This window comes from Neodiprion virginianus, chromosome 6 (genome assembly GCF_021901495.1).
Source record: "Neodiprion virginianus isolate iyNeoVirg1 chromosome 6, iyNeoVirg1.1, whole genome shotgun sequence".
NCBI classification, from domain to species: Eukaryota; Metazoa; Arthropoda; class Insecta; order Hymenoptera; family Diprionidae; genus Neodiprion; species Neodiprion virginianus.
The window spans coordinates 3,570,915-3,594,466 of NC_060882.1; the positions used below are offsets into that span (position 1 = coordinate 3,570,915).

The 23,552-nt window shown below is 40.5% G+C and overlaps 1 protein-coding gene across 8 annotated transcripts in view; it reads right to left on the reverse strand.

Annotated features, from left to right (window-relative positions):
• Positions 1-1,973: 1,973 nt before the first annotated feature.
• Positions 1,974-23,552, reverse strand: part of LOC124306788 (teneurin-a) — a 489,347-nt gene continuing 467,768 nt past the window's right edge. For 6 of the 8 annotated variants that reach the window (XM_046767795.1, XM_046767794.1, XM_046767802.1 and 3 more), the window contains 16 exons: positions 23,262-23,475; positions 19,886-20,150; positions 19,663-19,793; positions 19,340-19,486; positions 18,844-19,051; positions 14,794-14,820; positions 10,726-10,845; positions 9,700-9,884; positions 9,302-9,453; positions 8,517-9,175; positions 8,202-8,437; positions 7,043-8,115; positions 6,736-6,958; positions 4,674-6,664; positions 4,400-4,583; positions 1,974-4,297 (listed from right to left, as the gene is read on the reverse strand). In XM_046767795.1, the coding sequence (XP_046623751.1) occupies positions 3,336-4,297; positions 4,400-4,583; positions 4,674-6,664; positions 6,736-6,958; positions 7,043-8,115; positions 8,202-8,437; positions 8,517-9,175; positions 9,302-9,453; positions 9,700-9,884; positions 10,726-10,845; positions 14,794-14,820; positions 18,844-19,051; positions 19,340-19,486; positions 19,663-19,793; positions 19,886-20,150; positions 23,262-23,475 (6,777 nt within the window). In that variant the 3' untranslated portion in view covers positions 1,974-3,335. The remainder of the gene's footprint in view (positions 4,298-4,399; positions 4,584-4,673; positions 6,665-6,735; positions 6,959-7,042; positions 8,116-8,201; positions 8,438-8,516; positions 9,176-9,301; positions 9,454-9,699; positions 9,885-10,725; positions 10,846-14,793; positions 14,821-18,843; positions 19,052-19,339; positions 19,487-19,662; positions 19,794-19,885; positions 20,151-23,261; positions 23,476-23,552) is intronic. The other 2 variants (XM_046767797.1, XM_046767801.1) reach the window with 2 other exon arrangements.

The following is a 23,552-nucleotide window of genomic DNA, read 5'->3' on the forward strand; positions in this document are numbered from 1 at the left end:
GAACGCTTTTTACTTTTGTTTTTCTTTCCCATTCTTTACTTTTATTTCAAATCTTTTTCTTTTTGCCTGTTTTGTTTTATTTTTCGTTTAATATTATTTTCAAAATGCATTACAAAGCATATTATTATTATTATTATTATTCTTATTCCGAGTCTTATTCTTATTATTCTTACGCTTATTATCATCAATATTATTATTATTGTTGTTATTAATATTATAAATATTAATTATTGTTATTATTATTATTATTGTTGTTGTTGTTGTTGTTGTTGTTGTTGTTATATCTAGTACTGTGTAATTTTATACATTCAATGGTAATTCATTTCTATTCCAGTTACCTATTCAGACATTGTACAATAGGTTGTGGTTTCCTTCTACGCAATCTTAGTAGGTATAATGCGTTACGCAAGGAAATAGTAGGTCGTCTTGTTATACTATTGCGTTATTATGCACGTACGCGCGTACGTCATGCCGAATGTACGGTGGGAATTCTTTTCCCTCTCGAATACGAGGAAACAAATCATACCGACGAATGTACTGTAATAAGTATATTGTGGATGCTAATCACGCAGTTGTGTCAATTCAAATCGCGGGTACATACAGATACGCGTACATGTAACGAATGACGGGCTTTTCGAAACAAGGATTATATTGTTGTATACACGCGGATACATTTATTTAGCGGTATAGGTTGCATATTTATTAATTGGCGATGGTTATGAAAATGAATAGTGCGCGGGAGACGAACAAAAGTTGATTAAAAAAATACCCGACGTGGGTATTTCGTTTATAGCCAGCCAGCACAAATATATATATATGTATGTATATATATACACGTATAGGTATAATACATGTATATGTATATAGGTTTAACGAAGATGCGTGTACCTATTACAAGTATAACGAATCGCGTTTTATCGTTATTAGACGTTGTAAGTTTCTTTCGCGTGAAGGTGGTTATTTTTATTTTTACTTCTTCGTCTTCGAATTTTATCAATTTATTTCTTCATTATTATTCAGGTATATGTTATGTATAATGTGTATTATATGTTAAGTATGTCTATGAAAATTTTTCGCAATTCGACAAATCTTCAAATTTTTCAAACTATACAGCACTAGGGTACAACACATCCATTGTTAAAAATATGTCAGCTTCGTTTAATATCCTTTCTTCCTCTCTCTCTCTCGCTCACTCTCTCCTTCTCGCAGACAATCATTCACTCTATATAAGCATTGCACCGGTTCTCCGCCCAAGAAAGCACCACTATAGTACACCACCGTCTTCAATAGTAATTCACTTCGTATAGTTACATATATATTATCATTTAATCCTATGGGTTTTTCAGTTTCTTTTCTTTATTTTTTCATCAATTTGTTTTATTAGGGTTAGATTAATGATAATGCAACGTCCATTCAGAGATTACCTCTATATTATAATAGTATTACGGTATATCGGATATTGCTGACGTAACAAATGTCATTATTATCATCATCATCATCTTGATTTGACTTATTCGTCGCTTGAGGGGCCATTCACTGTTGAGAGTTAAAACACACAAGATTTAGTCATCATTTTCTCTCGGTTTGACGATTTTATAAACTTATTTCTTTTTAGTTTTTCCTTTCACTCTTATCTTCAATTATTGTGTTTCTTGCTCTTCGGTTTTGTGGTTGCTTTCAATTATTTTTACCCATATTACGTCGTATAATAATAATACTATACCGTATATACGGTAAAAGTATTTATTCTGGTATAACGTATATTATATATTATATGTGCAGACACCTGTACATTTACCAATTATACCATAGTAAAATATTGTATATATGCAATATGTATACGTATTTATATTTATATGTATATGTATAATATGCATATGCAGTACGCCGCGTCATTTTATAGGTATAGCTTATTTCTATTACTATTACTACTGTTATTATTATTATTATTATTACAAACGTTGTCTCGTATCGTTAATTACTTTTTTTTTTTCCTCTTACGATTCCCCTCTGCTCTTTTTCGTCTTCTTCTTTTTTTTTTTATAGCTTATAATACGCCGATGTAAAGCTATGTATTGACTAGGTTCTCTCACTCATCCCAAACTCAACAGTAAATGGCCGCATGAAACATTTGACTTATTCATCTAATTACCTTGTATGAATGCATCTCGACCTGTTTGTCAAATCTCTTCTTAACCCCGTCAACCCCACTTTCCCTCATTATCTTTATTCGGTCGCTTTCATTATTTTTCTCGACCTTATCATTATTATTATTATTATTGTTTTTGCTGTTGCTGTTGTTGTTATTATTATTACTATATATCTATATGATACATCTTATCATTTTATAATTTTCATAAAACGGTGCGTTAACGGGTTTGACAAATAGTATCTGTCTTGTTATCCATTTTACATGAATTATTTTTTTTCACGCTGTCGTCCGTTTGAATTTCTCGTAACATTTATACAATCATCGATATACTTATGGTGTTTGTGAAATATGTCACCTGAAATATCGTCACGTTATTAGTCTTTTCAATCTTCAACAAAAATCTTCCCCTTCAACGTCTCATCGCGCTGCGAACCGAGATCGTGTACCTATGCGTTGTTATAAAATTTTTTTTTTTTTCTTCCGTGACTTGGCTTTTCTCTGTTGCTTTTCTTCCTTCGTTTCACATTAAATCCATCGGCACCATTGACATCGACGACGACACGGCAAGCTTATTGGCAACAATAAATGAGACAGTCATTCCTTGCGGTATAGTTACATCGACGTGTCGTTTTTTTTTTTTTTTCGTTTTTCATTTTCTTTTCAAGTGCTTTTAGGTTTGGTTTTAGTTTCGCATATTATAGACCACGGAATTCTTAAAAGTCTTACCACTATACACCCTATATATTTATACATAAGTATATTATAATGTTAGTGTTTTGGCATCTTTGAAATACACAAATAGACTTTGGTATAAAATTTTTTTGAAAACTTTTTTCTCATCTTTTTATTTTTTTATTTTTTTTTTTATTTTTTTCGTTATTACATTCATCTTTTCGATAGTGTTCTGTGTGCATGTAGAGCGCAGCTGAGCGTACAGCGGCTTGTTTTTTTTTTATATTTTAATTTTTTTTTCTTATCGTTCCTTTATCAATTTAACTTTTTTCAACAGTTCATCGCTCTTTCTTCAGACAGTCCGTTGCATACATAGGTTTAGTTGGGGGAATTTTTAGTTTACTTAATTTCTTTTTAATTTTTTTTTTTTTTTCTTTACAATTTTCAATTTTATTTAAAAAATCTTTTTTTTCTCTCCCACCTGTTTTAAATATAGGAATTACATTCCGAATCAACAAAAATGATCGAGCCACCAAAGTTTGCACGCCGGTGTCCCTCTCCTCCTGCGCCTCTTCTTACTCGACGGATCCACCGCCTTTTTGACGAACTTAATGTTGTAAGGGTCCTCGGCTAGCTCGGGATATATTTGCGCGTCATGGATGTATTCACCTTCGTAATTCGATGCGTAGCCAACTTTCAAAATCTCTTCTTGTTCCGTTGCCATCCATTCGACGGTCGTCGGTGTGTTGCTTCTGAGAGCTTCCCTCTCGCGGTGCCACGCCTTCCGTCGGGCTGTGGTCTTCGCGTGATGAAGAAGCCGTTGTTTTTCCTTTTCCGCAGTCGTTCCGTATCTCAAGTTGACAACAGCGCTCGCGCCGTGTATTTTCACGTCGATTAACGAACTGCTTCCGCTTCCGTTCTCGTTCTCGTGAAAGGTCGTATTCACCTGACCCCCGAGACGTTTCAGCTGGCCCCGGTCTTCGCTAGCTCTCCACACCTCCTCCTTGACGAAGTACAAAGCGTCCTGCTGTGTGCTGTGAACGACGAAGGTGAACGGCAGGAAGTAGGACCTGTTGAATACCGAAGTGAACACGTCCTTGTATATCGCGTTCGCCGCTGGTACCGAGGATACCACTGCTTGTCCGTCCGACGTTCGCGACACTAGGATACCCTTTCCAAATGGCGGATCCGACGCCGCACCCAAACGATTTGGTGCCAATTCGATGGCGTCCTTCTTCAGGGCTGATCTAGGCGGCGCTGACAAACTCGCAGCGTCTCCAGAGTTCCGCTGGTATATGTGCGCAAGGAAACCGGATTTCACTCCCAAATTTCTTGCTCTTTCTTTGCTGCCGAATATAGAACTGCTCGGGCCGAATGTCGAACCGACCGGACCCCCGATAAGCTCATCCGGGAAGAGCTGAGGCGCCAGACTCTTCAGATCGTATCCCAGGTGAGACAGCCAGGTCAAGTGCTCTGGAAAAATTGTCAAATTCACGATGAAGTATGAACGGGTTGTGATTGAGCATTGCAATGTCACATCACGTTTTTTAATTAAAAATTAGCCATGTTTCTTACCCGTGGGTTGATTTTGCTGACTCGTGTGCCTCACGTTGATCGGATCGTTGCCGTTGAATCGGTAAAGGTTGAGGTGCGTAGGTGTGGCTACTCTGTCCAGTACGTTTTCCCACAAGGGTGACATCCACTTTCCGATCAACGGATCGTAAACCTTTCCATTCGGCATGTGGACTAGAGCGGTGACCTGTTCGAAAATCCCCCGAAAACGGTGTGTTAACAGATATTCAAATGGAATGGTAATATTTCTATCGAAACTACAATCGAACATCGTTACCTGGTCCAACAATCCTCCGCAGAAATCTACCGGCAGATAAAGATACGGGTTCGAATCGTAGACTATGTGTCCGTACGGCGATCTCATTATCTCTCTAATTCCTTCGCCGTATTGGTTGAATATCATTATAGGTGTGCCGCATTGATCTGTCGCGATGTAATACTTGTGACGATAAACTTGGGCGTATATCAGGTGCCCCCTGTCGTCGTAGACGAGCGACATAAGCTTCGCGTCACGGGGGCTGTATATTTGGCTGACCTCGTGAGGCCTTTGTTGATTGTTGTAAAAGAACTGTGTCACGTTTCCGTAATTGTCTTTTCTCGTTGCAAGGCGATCGAGGTGGTCGTAGTAGTAACGCACGTCGAAACGACCCCTTTTCATGGCTCGAACCAGAAGCCCCTTTGCGTTGTAGTTGAAGCGTTCTTCCCTCGCGTTTTGAACGACCAAACCCCTGTTGTCGTACTTGTAGAGACCTTCGCCGAATTTCACTATCCTATCCATCGCGTTGTACTCCATGGGGATCGTATTTCCACGGTAAGTTAGAGAGAGCATGTTTCCGTTGTCGTCGTACTTGAAACCCCAGGGTTCCTGGGCCTCGACACCCGTCAATTGACCGTCGTAGTCCCACGTGTAGTTTTTCACGTTTGTGAACATATTCACAGCCACGTTGCGAGTGTAAGTTCTCGTCTGATTTATACGCCCTCTTGAATCGTGGTTAAATTCCATCCTAAACACTTCCATGTTGTGGATGGTTACGGTTACTTGGGTCTCTAAAAACCTACCGTCGGTACTGCGAGAAAATAACGCCGTACCATCGGACACGGTGGTCTCGTTCATTTTTGGTTTACCGATTTTAAACTGTCCGATCTGCTCGAGGGTTCCTGTTTTCGGGTTGTAAGCCATCAGATGCTGCGGCAGAGTGTGACCTCCGATTCTTCCCTGGACTGCTGTCAGTCGGAAATTGTCGTCGTATTCGAACGTGAATTTTGCGTTACTTAGCCCTGTCTTTGCCCCGAAATCGATCCTTTCCTCGATCAGAAGACCGGCGTTGTATTGGTAGTCCCATTTGTACTCGACATCTTTTTCCGAGTGTATCACTTCCGAGGGTAAACCGTTCTCTGTGTATATTATCTCGCTCTTACCGTCTCCGTGAATAATTTCGGCTATCTGACCGGAAGTGTGATATCTGTAGACAATGCGAGCACCGTCCCCGGGGAAAACAGTCTGCAGGAGGTTTCCGTCGTGGCTGTAATGTTGTAAATAAGCCCTTGAACTTCCGGGAGGAGTGTAGGTTACCCTCAAAAATCCTAGGGAAGCTTGACAGGAGAACGAGTGTTTGGTACCGGATGGCAGAGTAACGTGACGTAGCCCACCGTCGTCGTCGTACTGAAGTGTGAACCGTCGTGAACTGGCCAACGTTATTTTCGACAACATATTGTAATCGTTGTACGTGTACCTCTTGGTGCCGTCCTGGCTGTTCGTTACCTCCGCCAAATGTCCGTGGCGGTCGTAGCTGTATGTCTCATCGGACGCGCCCCATTTCCAACTTTCAATACGGTTAAAATTGTCGTAGGATATAGTGAGATTATAGCCGTGGTGATAGGGCTGCCAATTGAGTGGCAAACCGGCCGGGTCAAAGGTTACGGTCAATAGCGGGGTGCGGTTTTTGTCGTAGAACGTTTCACGGCTGAACGCCTGCTCGAATTCAACCCCTATTACCCGGGTGTCGTTCACCCAAATTTCTCTATTCAACGTCTGCTGGAGGTGACTCACGTCACCGACAAGATTGTACGCTGTCGTCATAGTGTTGGTCAATTCTCCAAGGTTCATTACCTGGTAGCTCCACATTGGAAGCATTTCCGCTTCCACTGGCAATGCGGCTTCTAGTAGTGGATGTTTGGCTTTAGCCGCGCTCAACACTGATCCACCTCCTGGTAGAGAAAGCGTTAGACTGCTGTTTGTGAAGGCTGTCGCCACTTCCACTTCGGTTCCTGGAATTAACATGATTATATCGTTTATCCTTTACGTTAAATCTATTCAACAAGTAAACCAGATTACAAACCATCGGTGATTCGAAGGGTCTTGAATTTATCGTTCTTCATGATCATTTCGAGATACCGTTGCTTGTCTCCTTTTCGAAGCGCCTGAAGAGGCGAGGACACCTTCACGGACAAACCCTCGTTCTTCGATAGGCCAGAGCTGAGTTTTAGTTTTTCACCGGTCGGTAAGATTACGTCGGTCACACGACCGAGGTTGTCGTAAGAGTACATGTAGGTCTCGCTTCCCTGCAAGAAGAACGAAAGGAATTTATTTCAGGTTTTAGGAAAGTGTAGTTGAAGCTTTTCCGTGCAACGCTAATCGACACTTACTCCAGACCGACTGGTGAGCAGACCAGTTGAGCTGTCGTAGTCAAGCGCGATTTCGGATCTACCACGTTCCGATAATTTTACGAGGAATCCGACCCCGGAAATTTTCAGTTCAGACTTGTGATCCTGAGTATTTTCAATGGAACTGACAACGTTGCTGTAATCCCTCAAAAACTGTATTTTATTGCCAGCACTGTCGGTGACGGTAGATAATTTTCCGAAGCTCGTATTTTTGCTGTACAGAAACGAGTATCTCGTCTTTCCCGAGGTCAAATCTTTGGTGGCGACGTGCTGACCGTAACGGTTGAACACGTAAACTTCATTCGACGGTGGAAATGGTATGTGAAATTCTCCGCTCTCGTCGTGGTTTGGAAGATAAGGCTGCAGTGCGAGGATGTGCAGGCTCCCCTGATCGGCGACGTGCAAAACACCGTCTGGAGATACCGCCAAAGCGGATATTGCTAGGAACTTTGCATTCGACGACAATAGTGTTTCGGTGCTGCTCGTGTCGTCGGTACAAGTGCAGGCGTCCATTACCTTGGTGCTGGGGGTGGTGTTGTTGCACTCGCACTGCCCTCGTAGTCTCTCTTGTTGCTGACCAGCAAAGTGGTACATCTTCCCCGAGGAGTCGACCATCCTTATCGAATTCACTCTGTGCGAGTCGCTGTCGGCAATGTACAACTCTCCGGTCGGACTGAAGGCGACGGCCAAAACTGACCCGAGCACTTCGTCCGGTTTTTTGCCGTTAACGGGCGTCGACGAGTTGATATTCGCGTTACTCGTGCAGTGTAGGGGTGTTCCTGCTACCACGCGAACTTTCAAATCACTCGTCAGTTTTAGCACCAATCGGTCGTCGATAAAATGTAACGATCCGTCGAGGGGACTCAGAGTTAATCCCGTTGGCCACTGAAGTTGTGCTTGATGCGCTGGAATGGCCCCCATGCACGGCGCGGGTGACCAGTGGTTATGGTGACCGTGGTGGCCAACAAGCGTGTGAATTATGCCGCGCGGATCGACGGCTCGAATGTTTGTGCCATCGGCAATGTACATGGTTTTGTCAGCGGCAATGGCGATACCTGAAAATCATTGTTGACGCGTTGAAAATTTGGACTTTCGGATAAAGATGCTTCGAATGGGCAATCAAACGTCGAGTAAAACTTACCCTTGGGATGTGCAAGCTTCGCGTGAATGGCCGGACCCTCGTCACCGCAGTGCCCCTCGTCGCCCGGAATGCATCTTTCGCCACTTCCGACCACTATATCCATGTTTATGCTAGGGTCATCAACTTTCTCCAGAGACAGAGCCCTCAGTATTTGGTGCTTCTCCGGGTCACTGATGTAGAGGTGACCGTCGGCCGGTGAAACGGAGAGATAATACTGGTACGCCACTTGGGTTGCACTGAAAAATATATTCGTTTCATCCCATTAGTCATCGAACAACGGTGTGGCAATCGATTCGACTATGCGCGACGACCAACCTTAGAATCAACACCGTGTTCACATTTCCGTCCGGAGTGATTCTTCGGACAAGATTGAAGTCCCCAACGTATATGCTTCCGTCCGGTCCGCTTGTCAGTGCCACGGGGGTCAGGAGTCGCGCATCTTTGGCCGGACCATTGCAGTTGGTGCAAACTAAGCTTCGTTGCAATCCAGTGCCCATAACAACCTTCACCGTACGCGGGTATTGTTTGAAGTGTAGGGTTGACCCGTCTCCCTTCTGCAGTATCCCTTCGTGGAAGTTGTAATGATGATGAATGTCCAGACCCCATCCGCCAACGTCGGATATGTCAACGTCAAATCCGTGCAAAGTTGCTGTTTGCGTTTCCCAAACTACCGATTGACAGCTCGAGTGTTGGTAACCGATAGAAATTCTAGCTTGGGCTACGCCGTACACTTTTTGTTTGTAAACGTTTCGCTTATTCCAAGCAAACGTGTGCTCGAGGTTCGGATCTGCTTCGTACGTTTTAGCGTGCAGCGAACCTTCGATTTCAACGTGTACGTGGACGTGCGTCAGAGATTTCGGAATGAACGGTCCTGTTAGCTGCATTCTCACCGTTGACATGTACCCGGCCGCCTGACTGCTTTGATACATCAGATGGAGATTTGAACCCGGAATGGCTATGCTCTCTTGGACAATCTATACGGAATTAGAAAAGGTGTTCAGGTTTTTTTTTCTCTACTCGATGCATTGAAAATAATTACATGGCGTAATATCGTTATGGCATGAAGAAATTACCGCAGACGAGAGATAAGCGTCTCTTACCTGAGTTTCCGCGAATACCAAACTTTTTCCGGGCAAACCGCCAACTTTTTCCGGCATCCACGTGCCGACGATGATCGGTCGTAAGATCTCATGATCGTGTTCCAGGCAGGGTCCACGTTCGCCAAATAGGCCCATCGAGATCCCTGGGAAGCCTATTATATTTTATGCGGTAAATAAAACGAAACTTAAACATTCAACACTGACGGACGGACGGAACAAAGACAACACAAGTTGACCATGTCGGTGTTATACAGTAACCGAGGAACAAAAATCTTCTTTGGTCAATGTCGTTGAGGTGACGAAGAGAAGAAAAATTGGCTAATAACACGTCGAAGGCATAAATAATTTTTTTTCTTTTCTATTTTGAAAAAACACACGAAGACCAATTTTATCCTTACCAACAGCAGGACTGGGGGGTTGATTCGGTCTGTAGGATTCGCTTTCTTCGCTGAGCGTCATAGCTACCGGAGGTAGAACAACGATTTGATTCCACGGGGCGAACACCGTGCGAGTCAAAGGCTTGAAAGGACTTCGTTGAAACTGCAGTGTCACGGCACCTCCGCCGTTCACGAGGACGTCAAACCTGATCGAAAGGTATAAAGGGTATCGTTTCTGAACGGTGAATAGACGATTGCCAAATCATGCATACACCGCGTTTGTGATCCGGTCCTAATTCGCCTGATTCGCGGATATTGAATATCTATTTAATTGAACCGTAAATCGATATTGGCTTTCGCACGGTATAAAGGCAGAGCTCGAGAGAGAGGCGCTATGTGTATAACCGTAGCCTGTAACCATAAGGCTAACCTTTGTCAAGCCCAGACTACCTGACACGTGCATATAACATGAATATTTAGACGTGATTTGGTTGGCGCACGGGGAGACAAGTCACTGCTACGGAGTTACGCGGAGTAATTAACAGGCTTTCGACATCATTAGCTCGAGCTTTGATGTGGCTTGAGATCCGTCCTTCTCGTCCTTCTCCGACATTCAAGGATTATCCTTGCCATACCGCTCTGCGACACAGACGCAGCCCTGGCGTTAGTCCCTCTTCCCACCCCCACCCCCTTCCCCTCCTCCTCCTCCTCCTACTTCTCCTCCCTCTCGCCCCGACATCCTTCATTACAATGCAGCTCTGATCCTATTACCGTGTGTGCACAGCTTAAGAGCTTGGACTGATTCTAGTATACACATGATATTATATATGTTGGTACGCGGAAATTTCGTTGGTGGGTGGGTGGATTTAGCCGAGGTTTGATAAGAAGCCGCGGGTATTAGACAAAGACTTATTGTACAAATGATCTTCGAGGTGGATTAGACAGTTTGAAAAAATACGAATACTCGTCAGGAGGTGCCGATTTGTACAGGTTTACTACGCGATTCCGTATAACTAGACTTGAAATTTATGTTCATTTACTACTCACCATCCGCCGGCTCTTGTCAGGGTGAATCCAAAGCGCGAATCCCTGTCGACCGAGACTCGGATCCCTACTATTCCGAGCCCCTGTTCCGTTACTACTTGACCTCGCATCACGGCGACCCGGCTGTTACAAATAAAACGTACAGCGATGGCCATGGAATTAAACGTTAAACGAACCCGTTAACAATGCGAAAGCTGATTCCTTGTCGAATGTAATCCGTGATATTTGATTCTCGATTTAAGATCGCGGGGCGATACCGCATTGGTATGATCATATTTCTGTCAATGAATAATCGGTGCTGAAATTAATCTGACACAAGAGACGAAACTTCACAGTGGATACGAAGGTTCAAAAACCGCCTGTGAAATCCTGACGCGATTCCGCGTTGCGTTTACACCCGTCAATGGTGTATTATTGTACATACGTGGGTTGCTAGTGCAGAGCGGTGAGTAAATTTGTTTCCATTTTTGAGACGGAATACACACGCGAAATCAGCTTCCGTTTGTTAATGGCTCAATGCACATTGAATATTCTCAATTCGCTGCCAATACGATTGGGTAACCTAATTTCAAACGGTGGATTGAATTCCCGATGCAACGCTGCGGGCGTTCCCCATCCATCCCCGCCCCTTCCTTCGCTGACATGGGTCGGAATTGAAAAACAATTCAAGAATTGATTTTGTAAGTGTCGGAACAATTGGCATGTGTATAATATCGTTAGCAAGCGAAATCTCGCTTATATATACATCTCCGTATGCATATATCATGTATGTATTGGCAACGAGTGAGAATATTCAAATTCATTAGTTAAATAACAATTCTTTCGAGCCAGGGTTTTATCAACTATACATATACATATAATATATTTATATATATGTATATGTATATCGAACGCATGCAGATGTCATGTAATGTGTTGACGTAAGTGTATGAGTATATATATGTGTATGTATATTCTATATATTTCATATATATATATATATATATATATACACATATGTAATAAATTCAGGATTGGAATTCTGCAGTATAAATTGGAATGTTAAGCTGAATTTGAATTTGAAGCAATCATGTGAGTGAGTGAGTGAGTGTAGGTGGTGTTGGTGCGATGATTGTTCTGTGTTTTTGCATCTGTGTCCTGTGAGCTGAATATAATGAAATTATAGAAAATGGTGTCGTGGGTTGTACATATGTATATACGTAGTTTGTCGTGAGTATATATGTGTGCAACATACATATCCATACGCAAGAATGGTTTTTGCAGCTTATGCAGGTTATCGTTGTCGGGTATGTAGAGAATACACGATACACATCCACCCCCCAACCCACCCCCATGAACGTATTAGGCATATATGCATATGAATATGTACACGCGTTGGGTATAATAATACAGTATAGAGTATCTTAAAAGCCCCTAAGGGACTGTATATATAGGAGGATATATGGTGTTTTCTTGGAGGATCACACTCCCCCAACGTCAAAAGATCGTTTCGTTAATATATTCCGCGTTAGCGAAAAATTCAACGTTGGATCCGTAGTTTGTATGTAATAATACGGAAAGTCGACGTTGCTCTGAAAAATTTTTATGTATTTAGAAATTGTATGAATGTTTACGATAAATTGCATATAATTTTATCCGCACTCGGTAAGCTCCGTATTTGTTATTACTACAGAATTATAATATTTGATATATCAATCGATGTATATATATATATATATGTATATATATATATGTACGTATACATGTGTATACATGTGTTGGCGATAACTCGGTGATCAAAAGGCGGAGGGGTGCCCGATCCTCCAAGTACGAGCACAGCAAGGTGGCAGGCACTGTCGTCACTACTATATAATATAAAATCAAATCATAATAATAATAGTAACATAATCCTCAAAACACATTGAGATCTTAAAAACAGACACCAACCTATAAATAACGGAAATTCTTTCATACGATCGAAAGAAAGAGTAGAGAGAGAAAGAAAAAAAAAGTTAAAATAAATATGGATCCGAGAAAAAAAAACAATATTCGATAAAAAATTTCGTACACAATTTAGGAAATCTCTCGGTCTATCGCGTTTCTTTGTCGACACACTAGTGGGGGAAAAAAGATTTGAAACAACAAGAAAAAAAAAGAGGACAAAAAGGGTTCTCGCGACAACGACGTTAATGGATGAACTGTTTTTAATTGATTTGATCGCTGATTTAGGATTTCGTTCCAAATGCCATAGGAAAATATATGCAAGACGGATCCGAGTATAGTTATTTAAATATTGACTGGTATTCGAAAAATTAATTTAAATATGGGTAAAAAAAAAATTAATAAATAAAAGTAACAAATAAACGGCGACGAAAAGAATTGCATACAGATTGATATTTATCGGTAGGTGTTTATTCTTGTCTCTATAATTGAGATACAAAAAAAAAAGTTCTTATCTTCACTTCTCTTTTTCTTTGTTTAGTTCGTATTCTTTTTTTTTCTTTTCTGTTTTTTTTTTTTTTTTCTGGTTGTTTTATTACTGTTGGGTATAGATGGCATAGATAGGGTACGGGGGCGTTGTGCGGGGTGGCTTAGGGCGAATTTTTTTGGATCAAGGAAAAGACAGACACAGGGTTGCGGTTAATAGGTTGACGGGGTACGGTTAGTAATGGCACATAGCAGACAGTGATACAGACGCAGACAAAGGAGACGGGGCCTTGATGGGGTCTTGGGTGTTATTTTTCCATTTTTTCTTTTTCGTCATTATCATCATCATCATCATCATCATCATTATCATTATCATCATATTCTTCTTTCTTTCCTTTTTCCTTTTTTCTTGCTTGTTCGTTCGTTTCGGTTTTTTTTTTTTTTTTTTTTTTTCTTTCGTTACGTTATTATTTTGCTTCGAAGCAAAAGCACGTTAACGTTATAAATTTTCTTTTCTTTCTGCAGATTTAAACTAAAACTAAGTGAAAAGAAAGTATCTTTTGAAATAAAAAAAAATAAAAAAAAAAACGAGAAAAAAAGAATGATAACAACAACAACGACAACAAGAAGTAACTATGCTGCGTGATATATATGCATATATCGTGTTATTATTATTTTTCTTTTATCGTAAAAAAAAAAATAAATAAAAAATAATGAAAAAATATAATTTATATACATATAAACTGTATATCTTTGGTTTAATATACGCAATGTAAAGTCAGCGGTGTATATAACTATACATAGGACGTTCACTATAGACAATTTGACAGGATGTACAAGTGCAAGCGTGGCAACACAAACAACACAAGACCAGGGTTTTAATGGTATAATGTAACATACTTATGTATATCTATTATCTAATGGACAAGAAGACAAGACAAAAAACAAAAACAGCCTGACAACAATATCACAGACATCACAAAGACAACTTTTACTTTTTCTTTTCTTTTCATCGTTTTGTTTGGAATGTGAGGTTTTTCCTCTTTTTTCTTTTTTTTTTTTTTTTTAATTATATATCTACATGTGAATAATTTACGCTTCTTCTTTCATTGCTTTATACACAATACAGTGCCGTAAATTTTTATTGCAAAGCTATAGCGATTGAAGTATATCGGAAAAAGAATAAAAATTTTGAAATCCGATATTTTGAACATCTTTTATCGTTGGACAATTTTTAACCGTACTAACGAAAAATATCAATGCAAGTTTGTATTGCGTACATGTTTCAATGACAGTGGAAGGCAACATTTGTCGTTTTTTTTTTTTTTTTTTGTTTTTTTTTCCAGATCGATATAAACTGATAAAAGACAGTACACACGGGGACAATGAGATCAAGCAGATGATGAAATATGAAGTAAATAAATGTGAAGTAAGAGATAAATTGACTAAAAGTTTAAACGAAATAAGGAAAGAATATTGAGTGAAAAATTGAGGAAATTGAAATGATGACGAAAATCAATGAATAGGTGTATATAATAATTGTTGGTGAGGAGGAAAATTTTTTACAAAACATGTATAATAATGTATAATATAAAGATGATTGTACGAGCGACGAGCATAGATGGCTGGACATGAACGATTAGCGAGAGCTGAGCTGCAACTTACCGCGGTGTAAAGTTATTCCAGAACTCACTACGTGTGGGAAAAACCAACGAGAAGAAAGGGCGTTACGTTACCACGGTCACAGAACCCGCGGTGGCGGGTAGACAATGCACACACGCAACATTGCACACGTATTTCAATATATTAAACACATATACGTATAATATGTATACACACGGTGGTAACATGTGTTAAACATTTTCTACGTATATGATATATAATATATACATTTACCAGCGATAGCGAAAACATTGATTCAAAGGACAAGAAACTAAAGAGAAAGAAGAAAAAAAAAAACAAGAAATTAAGACAAACTTCTATATATATATACATACATATTTTGACGGTAATGTATATATGTATATATTTTTTTTTTTTTTTTATTTTCATTCTTTTAATCTGTATTTTATCCAACAAAATCAAAAATCGAGCATCTTTGACATTGTTGCGTACATTTGGCAAGGTCGAGAAATTCACAGATATTAGAAAAAGTATATCGATATTTTCTTTTAGGCAAATATATAATTGTGATCGGCGAGTAATTTTTTGAAAATTACCAACAGTAGTTACATGTATATATGTTTATATATAATATATAATGTATATATACATATATTATATATATTTATCAACGTGAACAAGTAAAACGATTATAATTTTAATGCGGTTGCAATGTTCTGTATGGCGTTACAAAAACAATAGACGTAGACACACACTAATCAAGCGTACCCATCATACATACGTCCATTTGCTCACATGAATGTACACAGTTATTCCCAGAATCGTTCAACATAGAGTGGTATACATATGACAGACACAAGTTGGAAACTACATGATAATAATATATTGATAATAAACACGAATAGCTAGCGTATCAAACCAACTGACTGACCATTATTATCAATTTTACCATATTACGCCTGGCCGAAGCGACATACTGTTATAGGCGGAAAACTTTGAGGGATTGTTCAGAAATTATTCACCGAGGACAGCCGTGAAAATCCAAAGATTATTTAAATTTTGCATTGTGCAAAAAAATTTACGACATGTACAATTTCTTTTATTCCCAAGTCTGTCAGATCAGTTTGAGAGGTGAATTAGGCACAGAAAATTTTTAATTGTATTTAATTTACTTTTGACAAAGCTTTTGTTCGACTTTACTCGACAGGCGCGTTGTTCTTACTCTTTCGTTTTCGCTGTATAAAGTTTTGTAATAATTTCTTCTGGATGATTGCTCAAAAATGATAGTTAAATGATGAAATAATAAAAAAAAAAATAAAAAAAATAAAAAACAAACAAGAAAACAATGATCACGAACTTTGAAAGACAGGTTAAATATCTATAGCGCTTTTTAGCTGCTACAGGCCTTGCAGTTTTTTAAATATGCACATGTATATAACGCAACGCAGAAAAGGACAAAGAAAATATGAACGTACAAATGAAAGTTAAATAACTGTGAATATTTCAAACTTGTGTCTACCATACTAAGAGTATTACATAATAATTTTAATCATGATTCTTTTCTTTTTCTGTCTTTTCTTTTTTTTTTTCTCTCTTTCTTGCAGTAAGTTTGAATAAATGGCCAGTATACGAGAAATGAGGCAATTTTGAAAATCGACGTACGTACGCATACAGATACGTGTTGAACGTATATACATATATATACGTATATATATATATATATGTGTGCGTATATATACATATATATATATATATATGTGTGTATATATATATTTATATACGTATGTGCGTAAAAACTGTTTTTCTCTCGTATAGAATAATTTGAATAATAATAATAACAATAAGAATAATAACAAGCTATTTGTCTAACAGTACGAAAAAAGAAGTAACTAAGAAATCAAAAGCAGATCTATATATATTATAGATATATTTGAAATGTAAAGATTTATCATCTTTTATATAAAATTCGAGCCACTCGAGGGGCTCAGCTGTGGGTGAGATTGATGGTGTGGTGGTGGTGGTTTTTGGGTAAACACATAGGGTTTAACACTAGACAAAATACACGAATCCCCCGAATTTCTTTTCAGACAACTACGCTTCGGTCGTATGCTCAGGCCATTGCCGTTCAAAACACATTATACCAGGCGATATTTATAATATAAACGATGTATTATACTGTACGCACCAAGTGACAAAAAGAATATGTCGAAGGAAAAAAAGTTGAAGCGAACAATCTACCTTTCGCAAGTTAATATCGCGTTGAAACAAAACAATACGAGACAAAAAATATAATTACAATAAAAGAACGACTCTCTCGCTATGTTATTAAAATTTTTCGCGAACGGTAAAGTATGACATTCGATGGAGAAATATAATATGTAGGTATGTGTATATATACGTTTCAGTGGAAAAACTTTCGCTGAAAAAGTTTACTTTCCGAATCGCAAAGCGACCCATGAGTGTAGCTTTCTGGTACTCTAAATGACGGTATTTTAAATTTACCAAGAAAAAAAATTTAAAGAAAAAACGGTTTTCTTTTTTAAATTCATTCCAGAGACGTGTTTATACTGTTTCGACTATCGCACTTGATACGAGTATGTACCTATGTATGTATCAAACCTTGCAGTAGGAAAATTGAAGTTTAATATTTGCCCAGGGTAATGGGCACGTGCAAATATACTATTAATCGTTGCACTCGCGATTTAAAGCTGCAGCAGTGCGTTTCAACAGCTCATTCCTATATAACGTGTGTGGATATATATATATATATATATATATATGTGTATGTGTGTGTGTGTGTTACACGTATAAGAATTTCGAAAAATAAGTAACGATCAACAAGTAAAATGAAGAGAGGTATCGAAATACGTTACGTAATTAAAAACAAGTATTATATGTATCATATAAAACGGCAATTGCGACCAAGGATAGGCCGCGAATATCGAAGACAGGTATGATGCATACATATCCAAATTTGTCTAGGTAATGTTTAAATTTTTCTTTTCGTTGTACGTAGTAATGTACGTTTCGCAGATCGCTTTGAAACTTGATATTACGGGTAAAGTATAGATATAATAATAATAATGTTTTGTTCGGCAATGTGTCCGAGGTGGTGAATTAGCGTAGATCTGATATTCGGGGGAGGGAAGGGTGAAACACGAGGACCAGGATCACGGGATGACGGTATTGCGGCGGGGGGGTTCTCGGGCTTTTCGGGGTTAGGGTTTTGCGGGTTTCTTCACCCACTAGACTTGCGGGCTCACCCATGACATCCTCGTGGTGTTTCAACGCGGTTGTAACTCACAATCGGATGCTAAGCTGCCCTGAACTCTAAATATCTTTTCTCTTTTCTCTTTTCCATCTTTTTCTTTTTCGTTTTTTTTTTCGTTTTTTTTTTAAATTCCTTTTTCCCTTTTCAAATTTCATCTTTTGGGGCTATCAATTTTTATCCAAGGATAAAACGTAGCGGATAGTCAATGTGATTATATATTGACCATCGTTTTGTATCTATATCCGCGATGAGGATTTCGATATGCAACACTCAATATTACAGTCGCGATGTCACGTAAAATCACATCGCGAAAATATACTGGTTTTTTTTTTTTTTTTTTTTCATATCTGCGCCGAACAAGTTTTTCTCTTTAATCGAAACAAACTGTTTTCTTTTTTAATCTTGTTCCGCGTCGTGAAGCAGAAGAGAGAGAGAGACAGGGAGAGAGAGAGAGAGAGAGAGAGAGTGAGAGAAAATACAGAGCTTTAAGAAATTCAATAGAGTGTGGAATATATTATGGAAGTAGCTTGCGATAATTTATCGTTTACAAAACGTCCCCATCGCGAATAATATACATCTTAACATGTCGGACAATATTTTTCCAACGGTTGTGAGAATTTTTTTTTGTTTTACGATAAATTTCTACACATTTAAAAATATAATAAAATACAATGATTTTTACTCGCTCGAATACAGAGTGAAATATATTGTCTGGCTTGTTTGATCGAAAGTATTATTCGTTCGAATTATACGAGATTAATATCGATACAACTATAATCAGATTGAAGTTTTGATAGCTTAAAAGAAATTGAGTTTCCTACCTCTCGCTGTACTCGTCCATATGCGCGTAGCTCTGGACGCTGTTTTCTTCGATAAGGAATTTAACCCTTTGATAAAAGGATGCTGTCACGCTTGGCGGCTGTTTTCTCAGCAGTACTTCGACCGGATCGTTACTGGCCAAACACATTATGTGATCGGAGCAGGCGTGATGCGAGCAACACTCGCTGTCCGAACAGTCGACCATTCCGTCTGCAAAAACATGATCGTGCTTATTTCGAAGCTTACACGCAACATCGAGGAACGGTGGAAATGTTGAATATATATATATATATATATATATATATATATATATATAAATATATATTGTATGTAGGTACGACAGAATCGCCCGCTGATAATTCGACGACATTTGCCACGTTCCATTTGGCCCGCGCGAGTTAGTTTCAATTCAGGGGATCCGCTATCGCGCCAATTGTCCTTACATTCACCGTCTTCCCCCGACGGATAATAATTGGTGAAACTAAAACGCGAGCATACCTTGGTCGTTGTCGAGGTCGTCGTTGCATTCCATTTCAAGACGAATACTGCAGTCTCGTCCAGCCCATCCGATGGAACACTCGCATCTGTATTCTCCCTCTTGCAGTGTGCAGAGACCGTGACGACTGCACCCGTTCTCGCATCCGGCTGCATTTTAGTCGCAAGGATTAATCAAGCTTATTTCGTACGATGTATACATAAAGGTACAAATCCGCGCGTCGTTCACCGAATTGATAACGAAACGTCGACGGTTCGTTACCTCGAAACCTTTACCTAATATCGCAAAATCAGAGGGGTATTATTTCACTTCGGTAGAGACTTACGCAACGTGCAATGTCGACCGTTCCATCCCTGGCTGCAGACGCACGTTCCATTTTTGCACTGACCCTGATCGGCGCAGCGAACATCGCACGGCTTCTGATCGCACCTGGAGCCGGTCCAGTCGTCGTGACACCTTTGTCAAAGTCAAAGCAGGCGTGTTTGATCGTCTCACAACCGTCGCATGGCCTTACGGTCTCAATTTATGTATAACTATGTCGAACCTACTTGCAATGTCCCTGTTCGCACGATCCGTGAAGACCGCAGTCGAGGCCGCAGCTTGGCTGCGAACAATCAACACCGGTCCAGTGTTCCTCGCAGATGCAGGATGCTGCCTCCAAATCGTAAGTTCCGTGGTCCGAGCACCCGGGAAGACACTGATACACCTGCTGATCGACCTGGTTGCAGCGTTCTCCCTGCCATCCGGCCTTGCAGTAACACTTGCCGGAGACGCAGGTCCCGTGACCGTTGCAACTCGGGTCTGGACAATCGGCTGCGAAACGATCACTGGGTTCAGGCACATTTGCACCATCTTGGCGTGTGGGATATGGGAAATTACGGGGACACGTGGCTCTGTGGCTAATTTTAAGTGATTTCTTTTCGATCGTGAGGGGCTGCGCTCAAGTTTGCTGCACTTTGGTAGAATTAAAGTTAGCTCTGGATTATTACAGCGTTTCGAGTAGGTACGCGGGGTTAATTGAGTTCGGTTGTTTTAATCGTTCGAGTTCACTGAGATTCTTCTTCTCTACGTGACTCGATCGCGGTTCGAAGTGGCTCAAGGTATTCCGTATCTTCGCTACGTAGCTAATTGAGGCTGGTTACTTGCGCGAATCGGATTCACGATCCATTTTATACAGGACTGTGAAGCAGCCAGGATATCGGGTCATAGATTCAAGATTTAGGTACCTATTCTCGAAACTACGGAGTTGAATTTATCGAGAAAAATAAAAAAAAAAAACGTTTCGCTTCGACAGGGTATATTGTCATTACCGAAAATTCAACGTGAGGGATAAATTTTTACGCGATATTGAATAATTTTTTTTTCCTCCTAGAAAATGTTTCATCACAGCATTTTCATTCTACGTACAGTATGTATCCAGATTCGGGGAGAAGATGGAAAGTCAAGTGGGGCGCCATCCCAAGTGCTCGGAGTCTTTGTACCTGAACTACTCGGCGCAGAACGACGACCGCGACGAGAAGTTTTAGCGCCGTTGTATGGAAATAAAATTACGGCAAAGCTCTTTATAATTTTCCTTTCTATTTATTCCTCGCTCCTGCAGCACCGCAAAGTCAGAGTAATTGCGCTCGCATGCCACGCGTATATAATGCATATAATAAGCTGGTCTTCCATTCACGAAATTGCAAGAAATGTGTTTCGCGATTATTTTCTTCTATCCTCACTTCCTCGAAACTATAATGCGTCTTATCGAGGTTTGCTGCACAATGCATATACATATACATATATATATATAACGATACGGAATTATTAAACCTCGCTACGGCAGTTTTCCGCTATAATACGACGATGCCTCGACACACCCATCGGACTGTTTATCCGTTATACGATACGGCCGATGGCCGAGCGGTCAACCGTTTCTATACGACATTATTTCCTCCATCATTCCAATATTCCCGGTTATATGTCCCGCGGCTGAATTGGCTAATAAAAAAATATTACGTTCGGTGTGGCGGGATTTTTGAAATCCCGCCGCGGTTTACTCCGCGGATATTTACCATGCACAAGGTGAACGAAACTGACCCGATCATACAAATGCATATTGCATAGCGGAGGACGCGTTCAGCGGTTGATCTTAAGCGCGGCTTGCCGAGGATGCAAATTTTCCACCCACCCAGCGGCCCGTTTCTTCGTAGTGAAATGCATTGCGCGGATTAATTATAGGTAGCCAAACAGGCTTGGCCGTGTCTCGTTCCGTGAATACAGCTCGTATATTACAAATATCTTGGAATCTCCCGCGACTCGGAGTCGGTCGGGCAGCCGCCTGCTACGGTGAATTAATGGTGCTGTGACAAATATGAATAAATAATACACTCACTCGGGGCTCAGGAATAGAAAGCTTGCAGATGGAGGCAAGAACCTCCGAGTCGAAACTGTGTTCCATGACTCGACGACGTCACCTCACTCATTTAACCACCCCCATTAAGGTATATCTGCGATCTTTAAGCTACGCCGGCGATTAAATTGCTGCGGTAATTACCTCGCGATGCGATATTATCGTCGAATCTACTTATATACACACGAATACATCCATCTATGCGGATTTTTCTTCGTCTAATTTCCACTGTTTTATTTATTTTATATTAACTTTTTTACATGTAACCCGCACGCTCCGCGCTCTCGGATCCGCGGGCGTCGCGTCGTTAATATACGGGATAAAAACGACGCTTGAAGTTGACACTGCAGCCCTTCGCTGTATGATATACCTACCGGGATAATACCGGGGCGAGGTTTGCACGTGTGTGCCGTCGACAACCTCGCGACGTGAAACTACCTTTCCCCTGTCTTTTTATAAGGGAAAGGGGAGCGGTGTCATATTTTTTAGACGTCGTTTGGTTTTAGGACCAACTTTTATAATCCCGGTATAAAGGTTGCAGACTGCCTGCTTTTCCCTGCCCGGTCGTCTATAGCTTTACTCGCGCTATTACCATGGCGGAAAAATGACGACAAACCAACGACTACGAAAGGTCGATTTCCAACGATCTGTAAGCTATAGTTCCAGGTACATGAAAATGAATTGCAAAAAAGTAATAAAATATTCACGCTATGTATACTGGGTTCGATTTTACGGGTTTTATTCTTTTTTGTTAACTTTCTCTCTCTCTTCTCTTCATCTTGCTTTTTATTTTATGCGAAAAGAGTGTACAGGTATCGTACGTAGAAGGCAATTTGTCGCCTCTTTGCAACCCACCTCGCTTTTTGATATACGTGCATATTAGCATATTACACTTGCGGCCAAAGTTGGCTGTCCTGGGTCTTACGACAAGAAAAGTGTACTACCCGTGGTCGGCTGCAAGGAAAGCTCGATGCACTACAGGATGCAGTGTGTTCGCCGAAAGCAGAACTATGCATGTGGTATTATACACTATAGAACCACAACAACGACTGTGAAATTATTGTTCTAAACTTGAGGCTACGGAATACGCCTTTAACCCCTGCTATTGCCTGCACCAACCACCAAAATTCTACGACTATCGCGACGAGACAATGGACCTCGTAGTTTCACACGTCTTATTATGCATTACCTGGTAGCTCGGTAACACCATAATTTACCTCCTTATTTATTATATCGGACAGATGCTAAGGCCGCGAGAACAATGCCGTGCCGCGATTCTCTATAAAGTTTCACGCACGATTGTTATCCACGTACGTACCTATTTACCATATATGCCTATTTATACACCGCGGAGAAAATTCGTGTCCAGTTAAGCAAAGAGCGTCCGGTATTCGGATATCAAGTTTGCAACGTTTTATCCCGCGCGTGCGACATTTGAATAACGTCAAAGAAGTTGTCAGGGGTTCGGTTTCCGAATGTCAATCATGGCTAGGAACTACGAGGGGTCTTGGACTCGTTGCAAAGCTACTCACGCTCGTTGCAAAAGATTCCCTTCCATCCGGCGCTGCAGACGCACGACCCTCGCACGCACTGTCCATGCTGGTTGCAGTCCGGGACCTGGCAATCGCCCAGAGGCACGTCGCACTCGGCACCCTTCCATCCATCTTCGCAGTGACACACTCCACCCCCGTACTGACCGTGGGCCGAGCAGAGGACCGGACATACGCTTTTGCTGCAGTCGGCACCCTGCGAGGAGAGGATCGGAAAGATCGAAGAGTACAGAGAGACAGTCGAGAGACAGGGAGAGAAGTTGACGGAAGTCC